The sequence below is a fragment of the Amblyraja radiata genome, chromosome 3, assembly GCF_010909765.2.
Source record: "Amblyraja radiata isolate CabotCenter1 chromosome 3, sAmbRad1.1.pri, whole genome shotgun sequence".
NCBI lineage: Eukaryota > Metazoa > Chordata > Chondrichthyes > Rajiformes > Rajidae > Amblyraja > Amblyraja radiata.
The window spans coordinates 50,062,321-50,082,374 of record NC_045958.1 but is presented as its reverse complement, the minus strand read 5'-3'; the positions used below and the strand labels follow the sequence as shown (position 1 = coordinate 50,082,374).

General features: G+C 41.6%; 1 protein-coding gene across 3 annotated transcripts in view; it reads left to right on the top strand.

Annotated features, from left to right (window-relative positions):
* slc12a2 (solute carrier family 12 member 2) overlaps positions 1 to 20,054 on the top strand; it is a 142,612-nt gene that overhangs the window by 77,008 nt on the left and 45,550 nt on the right. For all 3 annotated transcript variants that reach the window (XM_033017780.1, XM_033017779.1, XM_033017778.1), the window contains exon 10: positions 5,185 to 5,339. In XM_033017780.1, the coding sequence (XP_032873671.1) occupies positions 5,185 to 5,339 (155 nt within the window). The remainder of the gene's footprint in view (positions 1 to 5,184; positions 5,340 to 20,054) is intronic.

Genomic DNA, 20,054 nt, shown 5'->3' with positions numbered 1-20,054 from the left:
AACTGGCCTCGACTGCCCTCTGTGGCAGAGAGTTCCAGAGATTCACCACTCTCTGTGTGAAAAAAGTTCTTCTCATCTCGGTTTTAAAGGATTTCCCCCTTATCCTTAAGCTGTGACCCCTTGTCCTGGACTTCCCCAACATCGGGAGCAATCTTCCTGCATCTAGCCTGTCCAACCCCTTAAGAATTTTATAAGTTTCTATAAGATCCCCTCTCAATCTCCTAAATTCTAGAGAGTATAAACCAAGTCTATCCAGTCTTTCTTCATAAGACAGTCCTGACATCCCAGGAATCAGTCTGGTGAACCTTCTCTGCACTCCCTCTATGGCAATAATGTCCTTCTTCAGATTTGGAGACCAAAACTGTACGCAATACTCCAGATGTGGTCTCACCAAGACCCTGTACAACTGCAGTAGAACCTCCCTGCTCCTATACTCAAATCCTTTTGCTATGAAAGCTAACATACCATTCACTTTCTTCACTGCCTGTTGCACCTGCATGCCTACTTTCAATGACTGGTGTACCAGGACACCCAGGTCTCCCCTTTTCCTAGTCGGCCACCATTTAGATAATAGTCTGCTTTCCTGTTTTTGCCACCAAAATGGATAACATCACATTTATCCACATTATACTGCATCTGCCAAACATTTGCCCACTCACCCAGCCTATCCAAGTCACCTTGCAGTCCCCTAGCATCCTCCTCACAGCTAACACTGCCCCCCCAGCTTAGTGTCATCCGCAAACTTGGAGATATTGCCTTCAATTCCCTCATCCAGATCATTAATATATATTGTAAATAGCTGGGGTCCCAGCACTGAGCCTTGCGGTACCCCACTAGTCACTGCCCGCCATTGTGAAAAGGACCCGTTTACTCCTACTCTTTGCTTCCTGTTTGCCAGCCAGTTCTCTATCCACATCAATACTGAACCCCCAATGCCGTGTGCTTTAAGTTTGTATACTAATCTCTTATGTGGGACCTTGTTGAAAGCCTTCTGGAAGTCCAGATACACCACATCCACTGGTTCTCCCCTATCCACGCTACTAGTTACATCCTCGAAAAATTCTATAAGATTCGTCAGACATGATTTACCTTTTGTAAATCCATGCTGACTTTGTCCAATGATTTCACCACTTTCCAAATGTGCTGCTATCCCATCTTTAATAACTGACTCTAGCAGTTTCCCCACTACCGATGTTAGACTAACTGGTCTGTAATTCCCCGTTTTCTCTCTCCCTCCCTTCTTAAAAAGTGGGGTTACGTTTGCTACCCGCCAATCCTCAGGAACTACTCCAGAATCTAAAGAGTTTTGAAAGATTATTACTAATGCAATCACTATTTCTGGAGCTACTTCCTTAAGTACTCTGGGATGCAGCCTATCTGGCTCTGGGGATTTATCGGCCTTTAATCCATTCAATTTACCCAACACCACTTCCCGGCTAACCTGGATTTCACTTAATTCCTCCAACTCCTTTGACCCGCGGTCCCCTGCTATTTCCGGCAGATTATTTATGTCTTCCTTAGTGAAGACGGAACCAAAGTAGTTATTCAATTGGTCCGCCATATCCTTGTTCCCCATGATCAACTCACCTGTTTCTGACTGCAAGGGACCTACATTTGTTTTAACTAATCTCTTTCTTTTCACAGTTTTCTTTCATAATCTATTTTTCCTTTCCTAATTAAGCCCTTTGTCCTCCTCTGCTGGTCTCTGAATTTCTCCCAGTCCTCCGGTATGCTGCTTTTTCTGGCTAATTTGTACGCATCATCCTTCGCTTTGATACTATCCCTGATTTCCCTTGTTATCCACGGATGTACTACCTTCCCTGATTTATTCTTTTGCCAAACTGGGATGAACAATTTTTGTAGTTCATCCATGCATCCTTTAAATGTCTTCCATTGCATATCCACCGTCATCCCTTTTAGAATTAATTGCCAGTCAATCTTGGCCAATTCACGTCTCATACCCTCAAAGTTACCTTTCTTTAAGTTCAGAACCATTGTTTCTGAATTAACAATGTCACTCTCCATCCTAATGAAGAACTCAACCATATTATGGTCACTCTTGCCCAAGGGGGCACGTACAACAAGACTGCTAACTAACCCTTCCTCATTACTCAATACCCAGTCTAAAATAGCCTGCTCTCTCGTTGGTTCCTCTACATGTTGATTTAGATAACTATCCCGCATACATTCCAAGAAATCCTCTTCCTCAGCACCCCTGCCAATTTGATTCACCCAATCTATATGTAGATTGAAGTCACCCATTATAACTGTTTTGCCTTTGTCGCACGCATCTCCAAATTCACTACTACTGTTAGGTGGCCTGTACACAACACCCACCAGCGTTTTCTGCCCCTTAGTGTTTCGTGGTCAGACATATCTGAAGCAACTTGGAACGTGTTTCTTTATATTCGCTATTTATGAATCCAAGCGGTTTGAAATGTTGCTGTTGTAGTAAGTTTGTTTTGGAAATGCTGTAAATTAATTTACGATGCAGACTCCTTTAGCTTGGAAGCTTGAATGACTCTCAATCAATGAAATGACAAGCTTTTAAAAAGAGTGTTTATTGGGAAATTACAATGGGATTTAATTATTGAGTTTCAGAATCCAGGATTTAAGGTTTTAGCAATATTTCGTTGAAACTTTTGTACACTAATCAGGAATTTTCGATTTTTTAATTAAATCGCAACATAAAGAAATGTTTGAGCATTGAATTTTAATGACATAGTGATATTAGCTAAGATTCTATAATGAATCGTTAAACTATGAAAAACTATTTATTGAACCTTGACATTCAATTCATTAAGACATTGTATGGATGATGCTTTGCCAATTTTTGCAGTTATTCTTTGAAGTCTTGGGCATTTTAAATTTCAACCTGAATGTCAGTAAATTTAAGTTCTTTCTACTAAGCTGATTTTAGCAGAGCAGTTGGTGTGGATTATACATCTTCATTTCGCACATTTTAGCCTCACTCCACTGGTTGCCTATTCAGTTTAGGATTCATTTAAAAATTCTTTTATTTGCTTTTAAATCCCTGATTGGTCTTGCCCCGCCCTACCTATCTGAGCTTCTACACCCTTATACACCCACCCGCTCTCTCAGGTCAGATAATCAGCTGCTCCTGAGTGGGCCTAAAACTAAGCGGAAGCTCAGAGGGGACCGTGCCTTTGCTGTGTCGGCACCCAAATTATGGAACGATCTGCCTCTCCACATTAAACAGGCCTCTTCTCTGTCTGTTTTTAAATCACTTCTTAAAACCCATCTCTTCTCTCTGGCCTTTGATACCCAGTAAGATGTCGACTTTATTTACTTGATTTAATTTCTTATTTTGATTGCTTTTATTGCGTGGCTATTATTTTTACTCATGTTTTATGTCTTTTAATTTATTGTTGTATTTCATATGTAATTTTTGTGCCTTATGTGAGCTGTTATGTTATGTTCTGTTATGTTGTCTGTTTATGATGTCTTGTTTATTCTTCTGTACAGTACTTTGGTCAACATTGGTTGTTTTAAAGTGCTTAACAAATAAAGTTGGATTGGATTGGATTGGATTTTCAAAACTCTTCTGGAGTGAAAAAATGTTTAATTATACATTATTTAATTTAATATTCTGTTCCATAACTTTTTTTTAGCTATAGCAGAATATCTACAAAGAAGTAAGGTAGAGAAAGGTGTCACTCAATTAGGTAATTGATCATACAGTAAAAATCCCAGTGTGTACATCATAACAGGAACTGAAATCACCAGAAATGCTCAGCAGCTTGGCAACATCCTAATGGAGAAAGAATTAATCCTCCTTTAGTTCAATGAGCCTGAAGAAGGGCCTCAACCTGACACGTCACCCATTCCTTCTCTCCAGAGATGCTATCTGTCCCGCTAAGTTACTCCAGCCTTTTGTGTCTACCTTCGATATAAACCAATAAACCATAATCTGCAGTTCCTACTTACACCCTTCATTAGAACTGGAAAAGTGGGGGAAAACAATAGTTTCAAGTTGCAGAAAGCGGTAGGGTTGCAGGGAATGGAGGGATGTATTTTTAAAGTGTGCGGACCAACAACTTAAAGGTTCCAATCTCTTGCATTTTCAAACAATCCCCCCCCCCCCCCCCCCCCCCCCCCCAAGTCTAGAGGGTTGCAGCATTTCCAGATGGGAGATGAGGTGCTGTTTTCCAATCATGAATTGGGCAATGTTCCAACAATGTGTGAGGCACAGAAGGAGAATTGGTGATGGGATACCTGATCTGCATTGGTTTCTCCAGGCGATCACATCATGAGCATTGAATACCACACGCTAAGTTGTAAGAGATGCAAGTAAATTCCTAATTCACCTGGAAAGATTTGTTTAGATCCATGGATGCTGTTATGGAGGCGTTGGGGGTATTATTGAAAGGGTCAGTGTTTTACCACCTGCAGATATATAGGAGAGTGGTTTGTGGAGATTAATAAGGTTCTCAGAAGGAATGTCTGTTTCCAACCACTTCTCTTTTGGTATTATACTATATAACAGGAGATGCAATTTTAGAATTGCCAACAATCAGGGACTAAAAGATCAATTACAGGTGAGCCATCAGTTCCCCTCCACTGTTGAAAAATCAAATGTAGGTGTTCTGAAAAGCAATTTCCCACCATTCAATTTGCAAGGGTGATCCTGAGCTTCCTGTAGCTTTAATTCTATATCTTATTCCCATTCTGACCTCCTATCTTATTACAATGAAGCCTAAAGTAAGCTCAAGGGACAGCACCTGATCTTGCGCCTGGACATGTTACAACTTTTGAATTTAATTCAATAATTTTGGCTAACCATCTTCTTAAATGTTGCTGAATGTTTCTATCGATCAGCATTTTTTTTGTTTCCTTTTTCCCTTCCTTCTCCAATTGCCATTGTTCAAGGTAATGTTTACCGTGACAATCTATCCTCATAGATGTTCTCTCTGTTTCGGATGGAAGCTGCATACCAAATCTCGTTGCGCTTATGTGCAATGACAATAGAAGATATTATTATGATTATTCTCCACCATACCTTTGTTCTGTATTCTATTGTATGCTTGTATTCTCCATTATTGATAAAGAGTCCATAACCTGATATGATGATTTTGTTTCTCCATTGGCACTGCCAGATCTGCCGATTGCTTTTGGCACCAGCATTTGCTCCAGTAATAGTGCATACTTTTTATTCCTGGTTAGGTGCTTGTATTGTGCGTGATGCAACTGGGAACCTGACAGATTTGATCACCCCCGGAACACTGAATAATTGCACCACTGCAGCCTGTAAATTGGGTTTCAATTTCTCCTCCTGTGCCACAAATAAATGCTCGTATGGCTTAATGAATGACTTCCAGGTGAGAATTAATTAATTATTTTAAATTTTATGTGCAATCCTGAAATATTTGCGTACAACTAACATGTTAGTGAATTTGTGATATTTTTACTAAGTACTTCAGATTTATAACTAGTGACTGATGTTTGTGGAATACATCCAATTCCAGAGATGCACCAAAAATCTTCTGCTGTAAATAATTTATTGTGAGACTAATCAAAGGATTAATTTTCACATAGATTTTGCTGACCTTAAAGTATACATTGAGAATTTACCTCCTCCAGAAGAGAAAAAACTGGAAGGATGTTATTAGTGCCTGTTGGCTAAGTACCGGATGTTCTGATAATCTAACTTTTTGAAAAGAGGATCAGCAAAATTGTTCTCCATTTTAAAATATGTAAAGATTATAAATTTGCCAATAGTAATAACTTGTAACATTGGACAGTAAATGAAAGCAGCAGAAGTTATTTTTATAGCACCTTAGAAAAAGAGTAAAGCATATTCCATTTATAATTTATCTCATTTTCCTAATAGTATTACACCTGATAGATCCTTATAATTAGATGGCCTTTAATTAGAGAATTACACCATTGAAATCTAGTGAGCACAGCATAAAATTATGCAATAATTAATTTTTAATGATGTCTGGTCCTACTTGTGTACAAAGCTCGGCAGCACAGTGGCACAGCAGTATAGTTGTCATAAGTGTTTATCTGATTAACTCTTTTTAATTGATCTGAATCCCATTTGTTCGTGTTTGCACCTTACCTTCAGGTACATGAGAAACATAGCAAATAGGTGCAGGAGTAGGCCATTTGGCCCTTTCACCCAGCACTGCCATTCAATATGATCATGGCTGATCAACCAAAATGAGTACCCCGCTCCTGCTTTTTCCCCATTTCCCTTGATTCAGTTCGCCCTAAGAGCTCTATCTTAAGGGCCTGTCCCACGGCGATTTTTTTGGCGACTGCCGGCATAATTGACTGACGCATCAGATCAAATACACGGCATGATGCAGCGTGATGACGTATGACGCGGCGTGATAACTAAAACTTTGATTTTGTGCTCTTCCGGTTTGTGCGTTTTTTCTATTTGTGCAAAAACGATACGTGATAGCGCTACGATTTTTGTCAGCAGTCACCATTCTCCTGTGCTGCAAGTGCACCAAGTTTCGTTCCGATCGGTGGCATATTATAAACGTTGGCAAGGTTTAAAAATCGTAAAAAACGCGCGTGCGCAGATCGATCTCCTCTCCTGCCGGTAGGGAGTGGGAAATAGAGGGAATAGAAACATAGAAACATAGAAATTAGGTGCAGGAGTAGGCCATTTGGCCCTTCGAGCCTGCACCGCCATTCAATATGATCATGGCTGATCATCCAACTCAGTATCCCGTACCTGCCTTCTCTCCATACCCTCTGATCCCCTTAGCCACAAGGGCCACATCTAACTCCCTCTTAAATATAGCCAATGAACTGGCCTCGACTACCCTCTGTGGCAGGGAGTTCCAGAGATTCACCACTCTCTGTGTGAAAAAAGTTCTTCTCATCTCGGTTTTAAAGGATTTCCCCCTTATCCTTAAGCTGTGACCCCTTGTCCTGGACTTCCCCAACATCGGGAGCAATCTTCCTGCATCTAGCCTGTCCAACCCCTTAAGAATTTTGTAAGTTTCTATAAGATCCCCTCTCAATCTCCTAAATTCTAGAGAGTATAAACCAAGTCTATCCAGTCTTTCTTCATAAGACAGTCCTGACATCCCAGGAATCAGTCTGGTGAACCTTCTCTGCACTATGGCAATAATGTCCTTCCTCAGATTTGGAGACCAAAACTGTACGCAATACTTCAGGTGTGGTCTCACCAAGACCCTGTACAACTGCAGTAGAACCTCCCTGCTCCTATACTCAAATCCTTTTGCTATGAAAGCTAACATACCATTCGCTTTCTTCACTGCCTGCTGCACCTGCATGCCCACTTTCAATGACTGGTGTACCATGACACCCAGGTCTCGCTGCATCTCCCCTTTTCCTAGTCGGCCACCGAATAGAGGGAGAGGAGGGCAGTGGGGGAGGTAAGGAGGGATAGTGGGGGGGATAGGGGGAGGTGAGGAGTGGGGGATAGGAGGCGGTAGGGAGGGGAGGGGTTATGGAGGGAGTGACTGATGATAGGGGAAAGGAGATGGAAAGAGGTGAGGGAGGGGAGAAGGAGAGGGAGGGCGAAGAAAGGGAGAGAATGCTGGGGATGAGGGGAAATGTGCTGCGCCTGCAGTTGGGGCTATGGGTCAGTGGTGGAATATTGTGTTGGAGGACCAAGCCTCTTGTGTGAAGGGGACCCAATGTTCCTGGTATATGTTAAATTAGGGAATACAGTCCAGTTCATTAACCAAGGTTACACAAGAATAACAAACTACACTGATTTATTGTCATAGTGATAATGACTTTTTTTAAATTTTGAAGACTTGCAGTTTTGATTGCTCAATCAATCATGAAATGTTTTATTTTTTCAATGTTGGGTAAGAAACTAGGCAGATTATATTTGTGCATGTTTAGGGTTCTTTGCCACATTGCCTGCTTGATGAGGAAGATAAAGGAATTAATCTTGGTTTTGTTTAGTCAGGAAAGAGCAGGGACAAATGTGGATTAAACTGCTTTCATTGATTACTGTACTAAAATCTTGAAGGAAATTGAAATTGTAGAGAACAGATTAAACTGTTTCCTTAATCCTCTTGATTATTAATCATGCCATCAAGGGTGCTATCCAGCTTTCAATTGTTGCTGAAGCATTTCAGTTGTTTGTCTGTATGCATTGATTCCGATTAGTGTGTAGGCAATCGCATTTGTTGGTACTGAATGAAGAGCCGCATCAAAGCAGATTAAGGATGTGGCATGGAGAACTTTTTTTTATAAAGCCTGTGGATTTTTTTTAAATGATAGGGTTCCCTGCAATCCAAATGTTCATACCAGGATAAGGTTAAGAGATGGACTTTAACAGTTGAAGGAGCAATTGGTTTCAGGGAGGCTTCAAGGTTATTTTGACCTTCGCTCTATTCACTGAAATGAGGATCAATGCCTCAACAAGCTCTGAATTAACCCCTTGAACACAAAGTGGTAGCATGTTAAAAAGTACATTACTTGAATGTTGCTACCATCAGAGGTTAATTACTACCGTCTGACTGATAAGCAAACTTTATTTGATACTACACGAAGTGGGACCCGTTGGGCAGGCTGGTCCCCCAACGCAATATTCCACCTCTCCAAACCCAAAGTCCAAACCCAAACTCCCAACCCAAAACATTGTCCATCTATTCCCTCCACAGATGCTGCCTAACCTGCTGATTTCCTCCATTTTGTTTTGCTTGAGATTCCAGTCTTGTGTGCCTTGTGCCTTGTAGTGCCTTGTGTCTCCAACAATGATTACTACCTAGCTTTTTGTGCCAGTTTCCTTCTCATTGGCATTAAATTCCATTTCCTTTGTCCCGCATACGATTGAATGCTGCCTGATGTCATAGGCAGTTACTCTTGCTCTGCTTTTGGAATTGAACCTGCTGTTCCAGAAGTATAGATTATTGTGATTGAAGGTTCAATTGTATCGAAAGACTCACCCTAAAGTGAGATAGGACATCATAATAAACATTGCAGTAATATGAAAGATTTGCAGTAAATGTTAAAGATCTGGCTGCAAAAAATAGTCTGTTCAAAGTGAGTTAATGTGATAGATGTAGAGGCACAAAACAATGAATAAGAGTTACGAAATGCATTAAAACTTTCATTGTACATAATGCAACAAGATAAACTTTCTCATTTATTCCAGTAATAAAAATAATCTCATTGCATAATGAATGCTTTTGTTATGCTCTCAAATTAAAGCGTGCTGAATAAAGTGAAGCAAAGTTTCAGCAGCTTTTTCACTAGTATGTCCTGCAAAGGTTAACATGATGAAAGGGGCTTTCATGTCATATCGATGTTTCAAATCTTTGACAGGCATTCAAAGAGTATTAGAAAGGCTCCATATTCTAACGTGGATAGACAATAGGTGCAGGAGTAGGTCATTCGGCCCTTCGAGCCATTCAATATGATCATGGCTGATCATCCCCAATCAGTATCCTGTTCCTGCCTTCTCCCCATATCCCCTGACTCTGCTATTTTTAAGAGCCCTATCTAGCCCTCTCTTGAGAGCATCCAGAGAACCTGCCTCCACAACCCCACCCTCTGAGGCAGCGAATTCCACAGACTCGCCACTCTCTGTGAGAAAAAGTGTTTCCTCATCTCCGTTCTAAATGGCTTGCTCCTTATTCTTAAATGCAGGTTATCTGATAATTAGATTTTTCTGGTTGTTGAAAATCTTCAAGAATAATTCTTGGATCTAGGAGTGCAGCATAGTTCCTTGAAGGTAGGGTCACAGGTAGATAGGGTGGCCAAAAAAAGCTTTTGGCACGTTGACCATCATCAGTTAGAGTTTGAGAATGGGAGGTCATGTTGCAGTTATAAGACGTTGGTGAGGCTGCATTTTGAGTATTGTGGTCGGTTCTGGACACAATTATAGGAAAGAAGTTGTCAAGTTGGAAAGTATACAGAGAAGATTTATGAGGATGTTGCCAGGATTCTGGTCTGAACTATAGGAAGAGGTTGAGCAGACTGTGATACTGTTCCTTGGAGCGCAGAAGGATGAGGGGTGATCTTATAGGTGTATAAAATCTTGAGTGGAATAGATCGGGTAGATGCACAGAATCTCTTGTACAGATTAGAGGAATCGAGAACCAGTGAACAACGGTTCAAGGTGAAGGGAAAAAGATTTAATAGGAATCCGAGAGGTAACATTTTCACACAAAGGGTGGCAGGTGTATGGAACAAGCTGCCAGTGGAGGTAGCTGAGGCTGTGTTTAAGAAACAATTAGACAGGTACATGGATAGGACAGGTTAAGAGGGATGTGGGCCAAACGCAGGCAGGTGAGACTAGTGTAGGTGGGACACGTCGGTGTGGGCATGTTAGGCCAATGGGTCTGTTTCCACGCAGTATAACTCTATGATCGGACAATAAGCTAATTTCAACCATACTCTGATGCAGAAAAACCATTTAAAATAATGTAGTAGCCATTTGGCTTAACTCAGTATGTTATAACTATAACCAGTTACCTTTACATTTAATCTGCCTGTAATAATGTGGGTGGGAAACACGGCATGTTTGCAGGCTGGGATTCTCACGCTCTCGTGCTAGTAATTAGTTTTTTAGTTTAGTAAGAAGAAGCATGGGGAAAGGTCGCGGCTTTCGACCATGCACGTGTTTGAATACGAGTAAGATCAAAATGTACTTAAACAAGAAGACGTTTGGATGAATATCTTATGTTTTTTACTACGACAATAAAGAAACCATTAATTACCATTAATTAAGAGAGTGTGTTTTGAAGATTTATCTTTGGACGGCATTGAATGAGTCGTGGAGAGCTCGTGAATGCGTAACAAAATTATTTCCTTACCCCTGTCTTCAATCATAGTGGCTAGAGGAAAGATTTCTTGAACGATATAATAATCTGCCATTACATCTAGTCGAAAGCTACCCTACAGCCAGGAGGTAGAAGATTGGTTCCGCAGAAGAGGAACTGAAGACTGGTTCCCTAGAAGAGGAACTGAAGATTGATCTGTCAGAGATTTAGAGAAGCCTACCTGACTGGTAGGTTAATGGACAGCTACGCAACTTATCTGAAGATTGAAAACTTCACTGATCGAGAGTGTGAGTAGAACAGCAGGCAGGCTGCCTTAATTAGAACAGCTTCTTAACGAGATGCTGTGAAAGTTCGAAAACATCGTATTTTAAAGAAATTCCTGGCTCTGATAAAGAGTCTGGAGAAGGGCATAGAAGCCAGTTCTGCTAGATTTTGGAAGGCAGCGAAGGGCGACTGGAATCCAGGTGCTTGTCCGTGGTTTGTTTTGAAGTCGAGATAAGATACATTCTTTCTGAACTGAAGTCACTTCTTTACTTCGAAAATATTTGGATGTTTTCTGAAAGTCCAGTTTTGTTTTGGTGTCTTATCGGGTGGTTTGGAACATGGCAGAATGTTTATCAATGATGACTGAAGTAAACTGAAGAGGTCCTGTTTGTCCAAATAGCAGATTTGGCAGTCTGCCAAGACCAGTTTAAATCGATGGAGCAGGTGAGTCAGAGGAGCCACAAGGTGGCGGAGAGAAGCCAAGATATCCGAAGAGCCAAGCTAAGCTCACCGAAAAGGCCCGGGTTGCATTTCTGAAAGAAACCAAGAAGGAGAAAAACAAATTATGGAATTAGATGGTCCAGTTATTTGAATCCCAGAAGGAACTAATGGAATCGGATGAGAACGTGAAGACAGTGCAATCTAATCTGGGGTAACTATTCAGCCTCAGTAAAGAGGTTGGAGATAAACAAAAACACTGCTGGATTCACAGCTGTCTCAGGAAGAACTCGAAAGAGACACCCAGTGGTTCAAGGAAAAGTTGAAGTTATTTGATGATTCTATGGAAGATGCGAAGAGATGGTTAGCTGAAGTTGAACGAAGGACTGCGTGTGCTATAGCAGGAGATGCTACGCAACAAGGTGCTGATATGGAAGAGGAGATTACACCACATGATAGTATCTCGAATGTATCTACACGAAGATCAAGACATAAATCTGGTTCTGTAGCCAGTTCAGCATCAAGAGCCTCGACTCGTGTGGAAGCTTAAGCAACTATGGCTGCTCTTTCGCTACGAGTTGCTGCTTTGGTGAGAAAGCATGAGATTGAAGCGCAGGAAGAACAGTTGAAAGAGGCCGAGGCACGTGTGGAACAGACGAGGAGTGAGGTTGAGGAACAAAGAAGGCAGTTAAAGAGAGAGAAGGAACAGTTGGAATTGGATACGAAGTTGGAAGAAGCCAGGACGAAGATTGACATACTGGAGTGCCAAGGTTCAAGACGCGGCTCAAAAGTATCTCAGAGGAAGAGTTCCTCAGTCCAACAAGGAGCTGCTGAGCTGGAGACAGCAGCTGGATTAAATCCACAGCTGGGGCCACTAGGTCTCGTGGCTTTGAACACCCACTGAAACAATGGTGGGCTGACAAAGCTTTACTTCAACAACAGGATGTCAGACCGAAGTAACAGATTTATGGGCCTCCTGATGAGGCTCATAACAAACCACCAATTCAGTATTCTTTTAGGAGGTGTGATACACAGGTTCGAGCAAGCCAAGATTGGCGGATACCTGTTTATGATACATTGAGGCCCAGCCTGGGAAGAACAACAAGCCAAGGAAACTCGTGACAAAACTTATCCAGACCAGCACTCTTCTCAGAGGCCTGTTTACCATTCCTCTGAGTCCAAGGAGGGATTTAGAGAAGAAAGTCTGTGATTTGATGTGGAATCAAACGAGAATTAGCGAGTCTCTAGCTCAACATAATATCTCTTCCACATTACCTCAAATGGAAATTGTTAAGTACAATGGTGATCCCTTGCAATATGAGACTTTCATAGACCAGTTTGAGAGAGGAGTGGAGAGGAAACGATGATGAAGATTGTTTTCAATTTTTGGAGTATTACACAAGCAGATATCCAAAGGAGTTTGTTGCAAGTTGACGGAGGTTGGCTGCCGGTGAGGGCTATCGAACGGCAAGAAAGTTGCTTAGAGAACAGTTTGGTAACGAGCACCAGATTGCATATGCATATGCATAAAGTAAAGTAAAGTAAATTTATTTATATAGCACGTTTAAATCAACTCGCATTGAGACCAAAGTGCTTTACATAGAAAAAAATAATAATAATTAAGCTTCCGTACATCCATAGAAAAATTAAAATTAAGAAAAATGACACAACATATTGTATAATTCAACACAAACGTCCCCCCACAACAGAATAAAAAATTTCCACTGTGGGGAAAGGCATCAGAAAGTTCAGTCCTCTCCCTCTGTGATCACCTGAGGTCGGGGCCTATTTGTGGCCTCCGCAGCCAGTCCGATGTTTTCAGGCCCTCTTGCCAGAAAGCTGGAATGCCGGCATCGGGTGAACACTCCTCGGCGGCTTGGAAATGTCTGGAGCTGCCGCTTCCTCCCCGGAGACCGCGGCACCCGAAGTCTTCAGACCGCTCTGGTTGGAGCTCCGACTCTGGTGATCTCGAATCCCAGGCTCCGCGGTGTTTAAATCCAGCGCCGCCTGTGACTGGACACTCCGCAGCCACAGCTCCTCGGATGTTGGTCGGCGGTCACAGTACTCCGGAGCTTACCGCACGGTGACCCGGTAAGGCATCACCCACTCCGTGTTAGTGTCCCAGCGCTGCACCGCCGCCGAAGCTGTAGTCCCGGCCGATCCCGACAGGAAACGCTGCAACAGTCTGATGGTAGGCCACGAGGAAGGGGCGAAGAAGCAGCTCGGAGGGAAACCGCCTCTCCGACCAGGTAGGGACCAGGAAAAGTTTCCCCCTTCCCCTCCCCCCACCCACCACATAAAAGAAGACCTCCAACAAACATTTTATAGTAACAGGACTAAAAATAAAAATAAAAAAGGGTGAAAGGACGGACTGCAGGCAGAGCAGCCATACACAACGGCGCCCTACTCTTGCAGTCCGCCATCTTTTTCATGAAATACATGAAAGGCCTATGCTTGGACAGCTATCCAGCTGGAAGACGCGAAAGCATTGCGGGAGTTCGTGATATTTAATATAAGTTGTTGTGTCTCGATGAAACATCTCAACCACATGCAAGAAATTAATGTTGCTAGCCATATGTAAATTATCACACTAAAACTGCTCTATAAATTTAGAGAAAAGTGGAGGGATAAAGCAGGTCTGATGGAGGAAAATGAGAATCGAGAAGCCGTGTTACCAGACCTGGTGGCTTTCTTAGAAAGGGAAGTATGCTTCATGTCAAATTTACGTTATGGGAGTATTCAGGATCCTAAACCAATCGCAACTGTCAAAGGTTCTACCTTTACAAAAACAAAAGGAAGATCAGGACCTAAGGGAAGTAGTTTTGCTACCACTGTAATACTTGCAGAAACGAAATGCGAAAGGGAAGGAGATACATCTACTATCAAGCAAAAAGGATTTTGTTTGTTATGCGATGAAGTTGATCACATCATAAGGTGGTGTCGAAGATTCAAGAAGAGGGAATATAAAGAAAAGATAGATTTCTTAAAGGAGAAGGGAATCTGTTTTGGATGTTTGAAAAAAGGACACATGGTTAAAGACTGTAAGAGTCCCATAACTTGTGATAAGTGCAAGCAAGTTCATCCTGAAGCACTTCACACTGAGCAGAAGAAGCCGGAGCAAATAGAACAGAAGGAGAAGCCAGCTACTAGTGATGCTGTCACCTCACCTCATAACTGCCCATATTGGGGCTGGGGTAGAAACCTGGATCTTCTCTATCTTACCAGTACAGGTAAGGAATAGCAAGAGGAATACAGTGTTGCAAACATATGCATTTTTGGATCATGGAAGTACGGCTACCTTTTGTACAGAAAGCTTGATGAGAAGGCTGGGCATTACAGGAGAAAAGACTAAGATTCTATTGCTTACCATGAATGAGGAGAAATCCTGTGATAGTCATTACATTACAAGTATGGAAATATCTAGTCTGGATGAAGACAGTTTTATACCAATATCTGAGGTGTTTACACATGTCCATGCCTGTTTGTCATCAAAATATACCCAGGCATGAGGACTTGAAACAATGGCCTTATTTGAAAGATGTCAAGATACCTAAAATAAATTCTGGTATCAACCTACTTATCGGAACGAATGCTTTGAAGGCATTGGAACCTATACAGACCGTGATGAGCCAAGGGGATGGACCTTTGCTGTGAAAACCCTACTAGGATGGGTTATCTATGGCTTCTTGAGAAGGAACAACGGAAGCAGGAACCAGAAGAACTACCCTGCCACTGCTGTTAATCAAATATCTACTAGTAAATTAGAAAAACTATTGATCAAACAATACAATCATGACTTCAATGAAAGTACCAATAAGGAACCTGAAGAAATCCCCAGGGAAGAGTTAAAGTTGTTGGATATTATGAACTACTCAGTAAAGATGATAGACAGACACTATTGTTTGGACTTACCTTTCAAACAAGAAAGTGTTAGTCTTCCGAATAATCTGCTAATGGAAAGAGCATTGGGAGCTACAAATGTTTCACGTGGAAATATGTTAAACCGTAGGAAAATCCTGTGGATGAAGTTTCTAGAGGACTGACAGCAGATCACTTCTTAAGCAATAAGAGATGGATCAATGGACCAGTTTCTCTGTAAACCAGATGGAGAATGGCCAAAGCTTGAGCTGGGATTTGAAATCTCTGCTAATGATCCGAAATTAAACAAAACATCACAGTGAACATTATTGCTAGAAATCCTATTATTCTCTCGAAGGACTTTAACATATCAACATTATTGTTACGACATATTCATGAATTGATCGGACATGGAGGAAGAAGTTTCATGCTGTCAAAACTTTGGACTTTTGTGTTTTGGACTATATACTGGGTATCATGCCTGACGTTAAGTGTTTGGTGCGCACAGTACGACTTCAGACTAAGAATAATATTTTAATAAGACTAATAACCAAGTTATGCTTGCTTCGAGAAGATGAAGATGGAAAAATCTATTTTTTTGGATACTGATACTTTCTACCACTACAAATATTTTTTTTATTTTTCATATATATTAAGCTTTTATAGCAACCTTTTTTAATGTCTATTAGTAATTGCCTCGTTATATACTCAGAACAATTAGGGGCCGGTATGCAGTAGCCTTCAGCTTAACTCAGTATGTTATAACTATAACCAGTTACCTTTAAATTTGACCTGCCTGTAATTATGTGGGTGGGATTTATTTTGTGGTACGAGGCGTGTATGTGGCTGGGATTCCCGCGCTCTCGTTCTAGTAATTAGCTTTTTAGTTTAGTAAGAAGAAGCATGGCGGAGAGATCACAGCTTTCAACCATGCACGAGTTCCACCACGCACGAGTTTGACTACGAGTAAGATCAAAATGTACTTAAACAAGAAGATGTTTGGATGAATATCTTACTGTTTATTACTACTACAATAAAGTTACTATTAATGAAGAGACTGTGTTTTGAAGATATATCTTTGGACGGCATTGAATGTCTCGTGGAGAGCTCATGAATGACTCGAAATTATCTCCTTACCCCTGTCTTCAATCATAGTGGCTTGAGGAAAAATTCCTTGAACGATATAATAATCTGCCATTACATCTAGTCGAAAGCTACCTTACAGCCAGGAGGTAGAAGATTGGTTCTACCACTACAAATAATTTCAGTTCAATTTCTACCCTGGATTAAAACATTTAGGGCAGCACAAAGTAGTAGATCCAATCTATTTAAAAAATATTAAAGAAACAATTAACTGCTTCAGTGATGAGGATAATGAAATGAGAGTGCAAGGCATTTTTCTGGTGATTTAAAAGCAATTTAATGACAGAAGAAAAAGGTGAAATGAGATGGCTTTAATGATTGCTAAATTCCATGAATCTGTGGACAAGTATTTCAGTATCCAAGTAAATCATTTTTGTTTAAGAAGGAACTGCAGATTCTAGAAAATCGAAGGTAGACAAAAATGCTGGAGAAACTCAACGGGTCAGGCAGCATCTATGGAGCGAAGGAAATAGGTGATGTTTCGGGTCGAGACCCTTCTTCAGACTAAGGTGGGGGGGGGGCGGGAAAAAGAAAGGAAGAGGCGGAGACAGTGGGCTGTGGGAGAGCTGGGAAAGGGAGGGGAAAGAAGGAGAAAGCAGGGACTACCTGAAATTGGAGAAGTCAATGTTCATACCGCTGGGGTGTAAAGTACCCAAGCAAAATATGAGGTGCTGCTCCTCCAATTTACGGTGGGCCTCACTCTGGCCATGGAGGAAGCCCAGGACAGAAAGGTCGGATTCAGAATGGGAGGGGGAGTTGGAAGTGCTGAGCCACCGGGAGATCAGGTTGGTTATTGCGAACCGAGCGGTGGTGTTGGGCGAAGCGATCGCCAAGCCTATGCTTGGCCTCACCGATGTAGAGCAGCTGACACCTAGAGCAGTGGATGCAATAGATGAGGTTGGAGGAGATGCAGGCGAACCTCTTCCGCACCCGGAAAGACTGCTTGGGTCCTTGGATGGAGTCAAGGGGGGGGAGGTAAAGCGATAAGTGTATCATTTCCTGCTGTTGCAAGGGAAAGTGCCAGGAGAGGTGCTGGGGTGGCTTGGGTGGGAAGGGACGAATTGACCATAGAGTTACGGAGGGAGCGATCTCTGCGGAAAGTCGAAAGGAGAGGAGATAGGAAGATGTGGCCAGTGGTGGGATCCTGTTGGAGGTGGAAAAAATGCTGGAGGATTATTTGTTGTATGTGACGGCTGGTATGGTGGAAAGTGAGGACAAGGGGGACTCTGCCCTTGTTACGAGTGGGGGGATGGGGAGTGAGAGCGGAGTTACGGGGTTTAGAAGAGACCCTGGTGAGAGCCTCATCTATAGTAGAAGAGGGGAACCCCCGTTCCCTAAAGAATGAGGACATGTCCGATGCCCTGGTTTCGAATACCTCATCCTGGGTGCAGATGCGGCGTAGATGGAGGAATTGGGAGTAGGGAATGGAGTCCTTACAGGAAGTAGGGTGGGAAGAAGTGTCATCCAGATAGCCATGGGAATCGGTGGGTTTATAGTAGATGTCGGTAGTCTGTCACCTGCGATGGAGATAGTGAGGTCTAGAAACGGTGGGGAGATGTCGGAAATGGTCCAGGTTTATTTGAGTGCCGGATGGATATTAGTGGTGAAGTGGATGAGTTCTGTATGGGTGCAGAAGGTAGCACCAATGCAGTCATCGATGTAGCGGAGGTAGAGTTCGGGGATAGGGCCACGGTACGCCTCGAACAAGGATTGTTCAACGTACCCTACAAAGAGGCAGGCATAGCTTGGGCCCATGCGCATGCCCATAGCTACGCCTTGGATTTGGAGGAAATGGGAGTAGTCAAACGAAAAGTTGTTAAGGGGTATCAGTAGACAGGAATTGGTTTCATTTTTGTTGGTATGGATTGGCAAGGGCAGCATTTATTTTCTCTCCTTGATTTTTCTTGAGAAGATGTTGACTCACTGCCTTGAACAAGAATCCTTATAATGGCCATAATGCTGTTGGGTATTGGGATGTCTTGAGAATTACAGCCATTTTAAATTGGTTGCTTTTTGTTGCTTTATATACCAGGACCTGACACATGATACTATAAATTAGTTGATTTTTACCATCAATGTAGGCAAGTCTTTGTCCTCTGCCTTGGCTTATTGCATACAAAGTTGTAAACGTATAGATTATAATGTTCAGTTTAGAAATTAATCTTTGATTTCTGAACTTAGCATGGGGTAATTCATGTTTCAAAAAAATAGGATCAAAGCCAGTCGTTGATTGTATTTTTTCACGATATATGGTAACATTACTGATTTTAAAAAGGTTAAGTATCGTAAAATATTTTGGCATGTATGAAGTTTTTGATATTGATTAGCAAGATATTTTACATAAACACAAGTGTATGAGAGGTGAAGGACCATTTCCAGAATGTGCTGCGTTAAAAGAACAAAATTGGAATTTTCGGGTAAAATTAATTGAATGCTTTCTGGTATTGTATTTACACACTGGGGGGTTTTATTTAAAACCTTGTAACTCTATTTTCAATTATAGATTGGTTTTCTGTCTTCACTTTGTGCAGCAGAGAAAGTAAGGCTGGAAAAGTTACAAGGAGCAAATCACTTGTGGCAAATTCTTGAATCCAGTAGTTGGAATTGTTTACATTTGCTAAAGATTGAGGTGGGCAGTGCAGTCTGTCTCAAGTGGTTATAGTGCAATTAGGAATTTTAAAAAATATTATTTTAATGATTTAATATAAAAAATGCTTTGGCTTCTAATCAATTGCTTCTTCTTCTTGCGTATGGCGTGCACAGCCTAAAGTTGTAGGTCAGCTTGTTCTATTTGATCTTATTTGATTATGCAGGCCAAGTTGAATGCATTTGTCGAAGCAGGGTGGACCACGTGAAGGTTGCAATCTCCCACCCCTAATCAATGGCATGCAGCAAAAACACTAAATTACAGGAATAAGTAGAGAGATCCAGGGATCCAAGTTCATGTGTGTAGGAAGAAACTGCACATGCTGGTTTATACCAAAGAAATAGATGACGTTTCTAGTTGGAGCCCTTCTTCAGATACTTCTGAAATAAGAAATAAGAAGATGGGTTCCGACCCGAAACGTCAACTATTCCTTTTTTACAGATATGCTGCCTGACCCACTGAGTTTTTTGTGTCCGTCTTCAAGTCAAGTACATAGTTCCCTGAAAGTGGTGACACGTTGATGGGGTGGAAAAGACTGTCAGTGGCAGGCTTGCCAACATAGATATTGATGTGCACTGATAAATCTCTTGTCAGGTGGCAAAAGGAATTGGTTGAAAGCTAAATTAATAAGGAATGGTGGTGTGCCATCTCAGTGACCACAAAGAATCAGTTTGAAATAGAGGAAGTCTGTTAGTCAGGTTCAGGATAACTGCATTTTGTTTAAAAGTGTCATTTAATTTTCTTCTCCACAGAAGTAAAAAAATTCCCAAGTGTGCAACACTTAAGATTTAAAGACAAAACTATGGTCCCTATTAAATAAAGCTTCATTAAATTCTATGTATTCTTGAAGGGAACTGTTTTCATTTCATAGGGTTCATTGTCTAGTTTAAAGCACTATTTCGTCCCAAACTAAAATGTTAGATTCCAAGGACAGCAAGCCTAGGTAGTTTCTT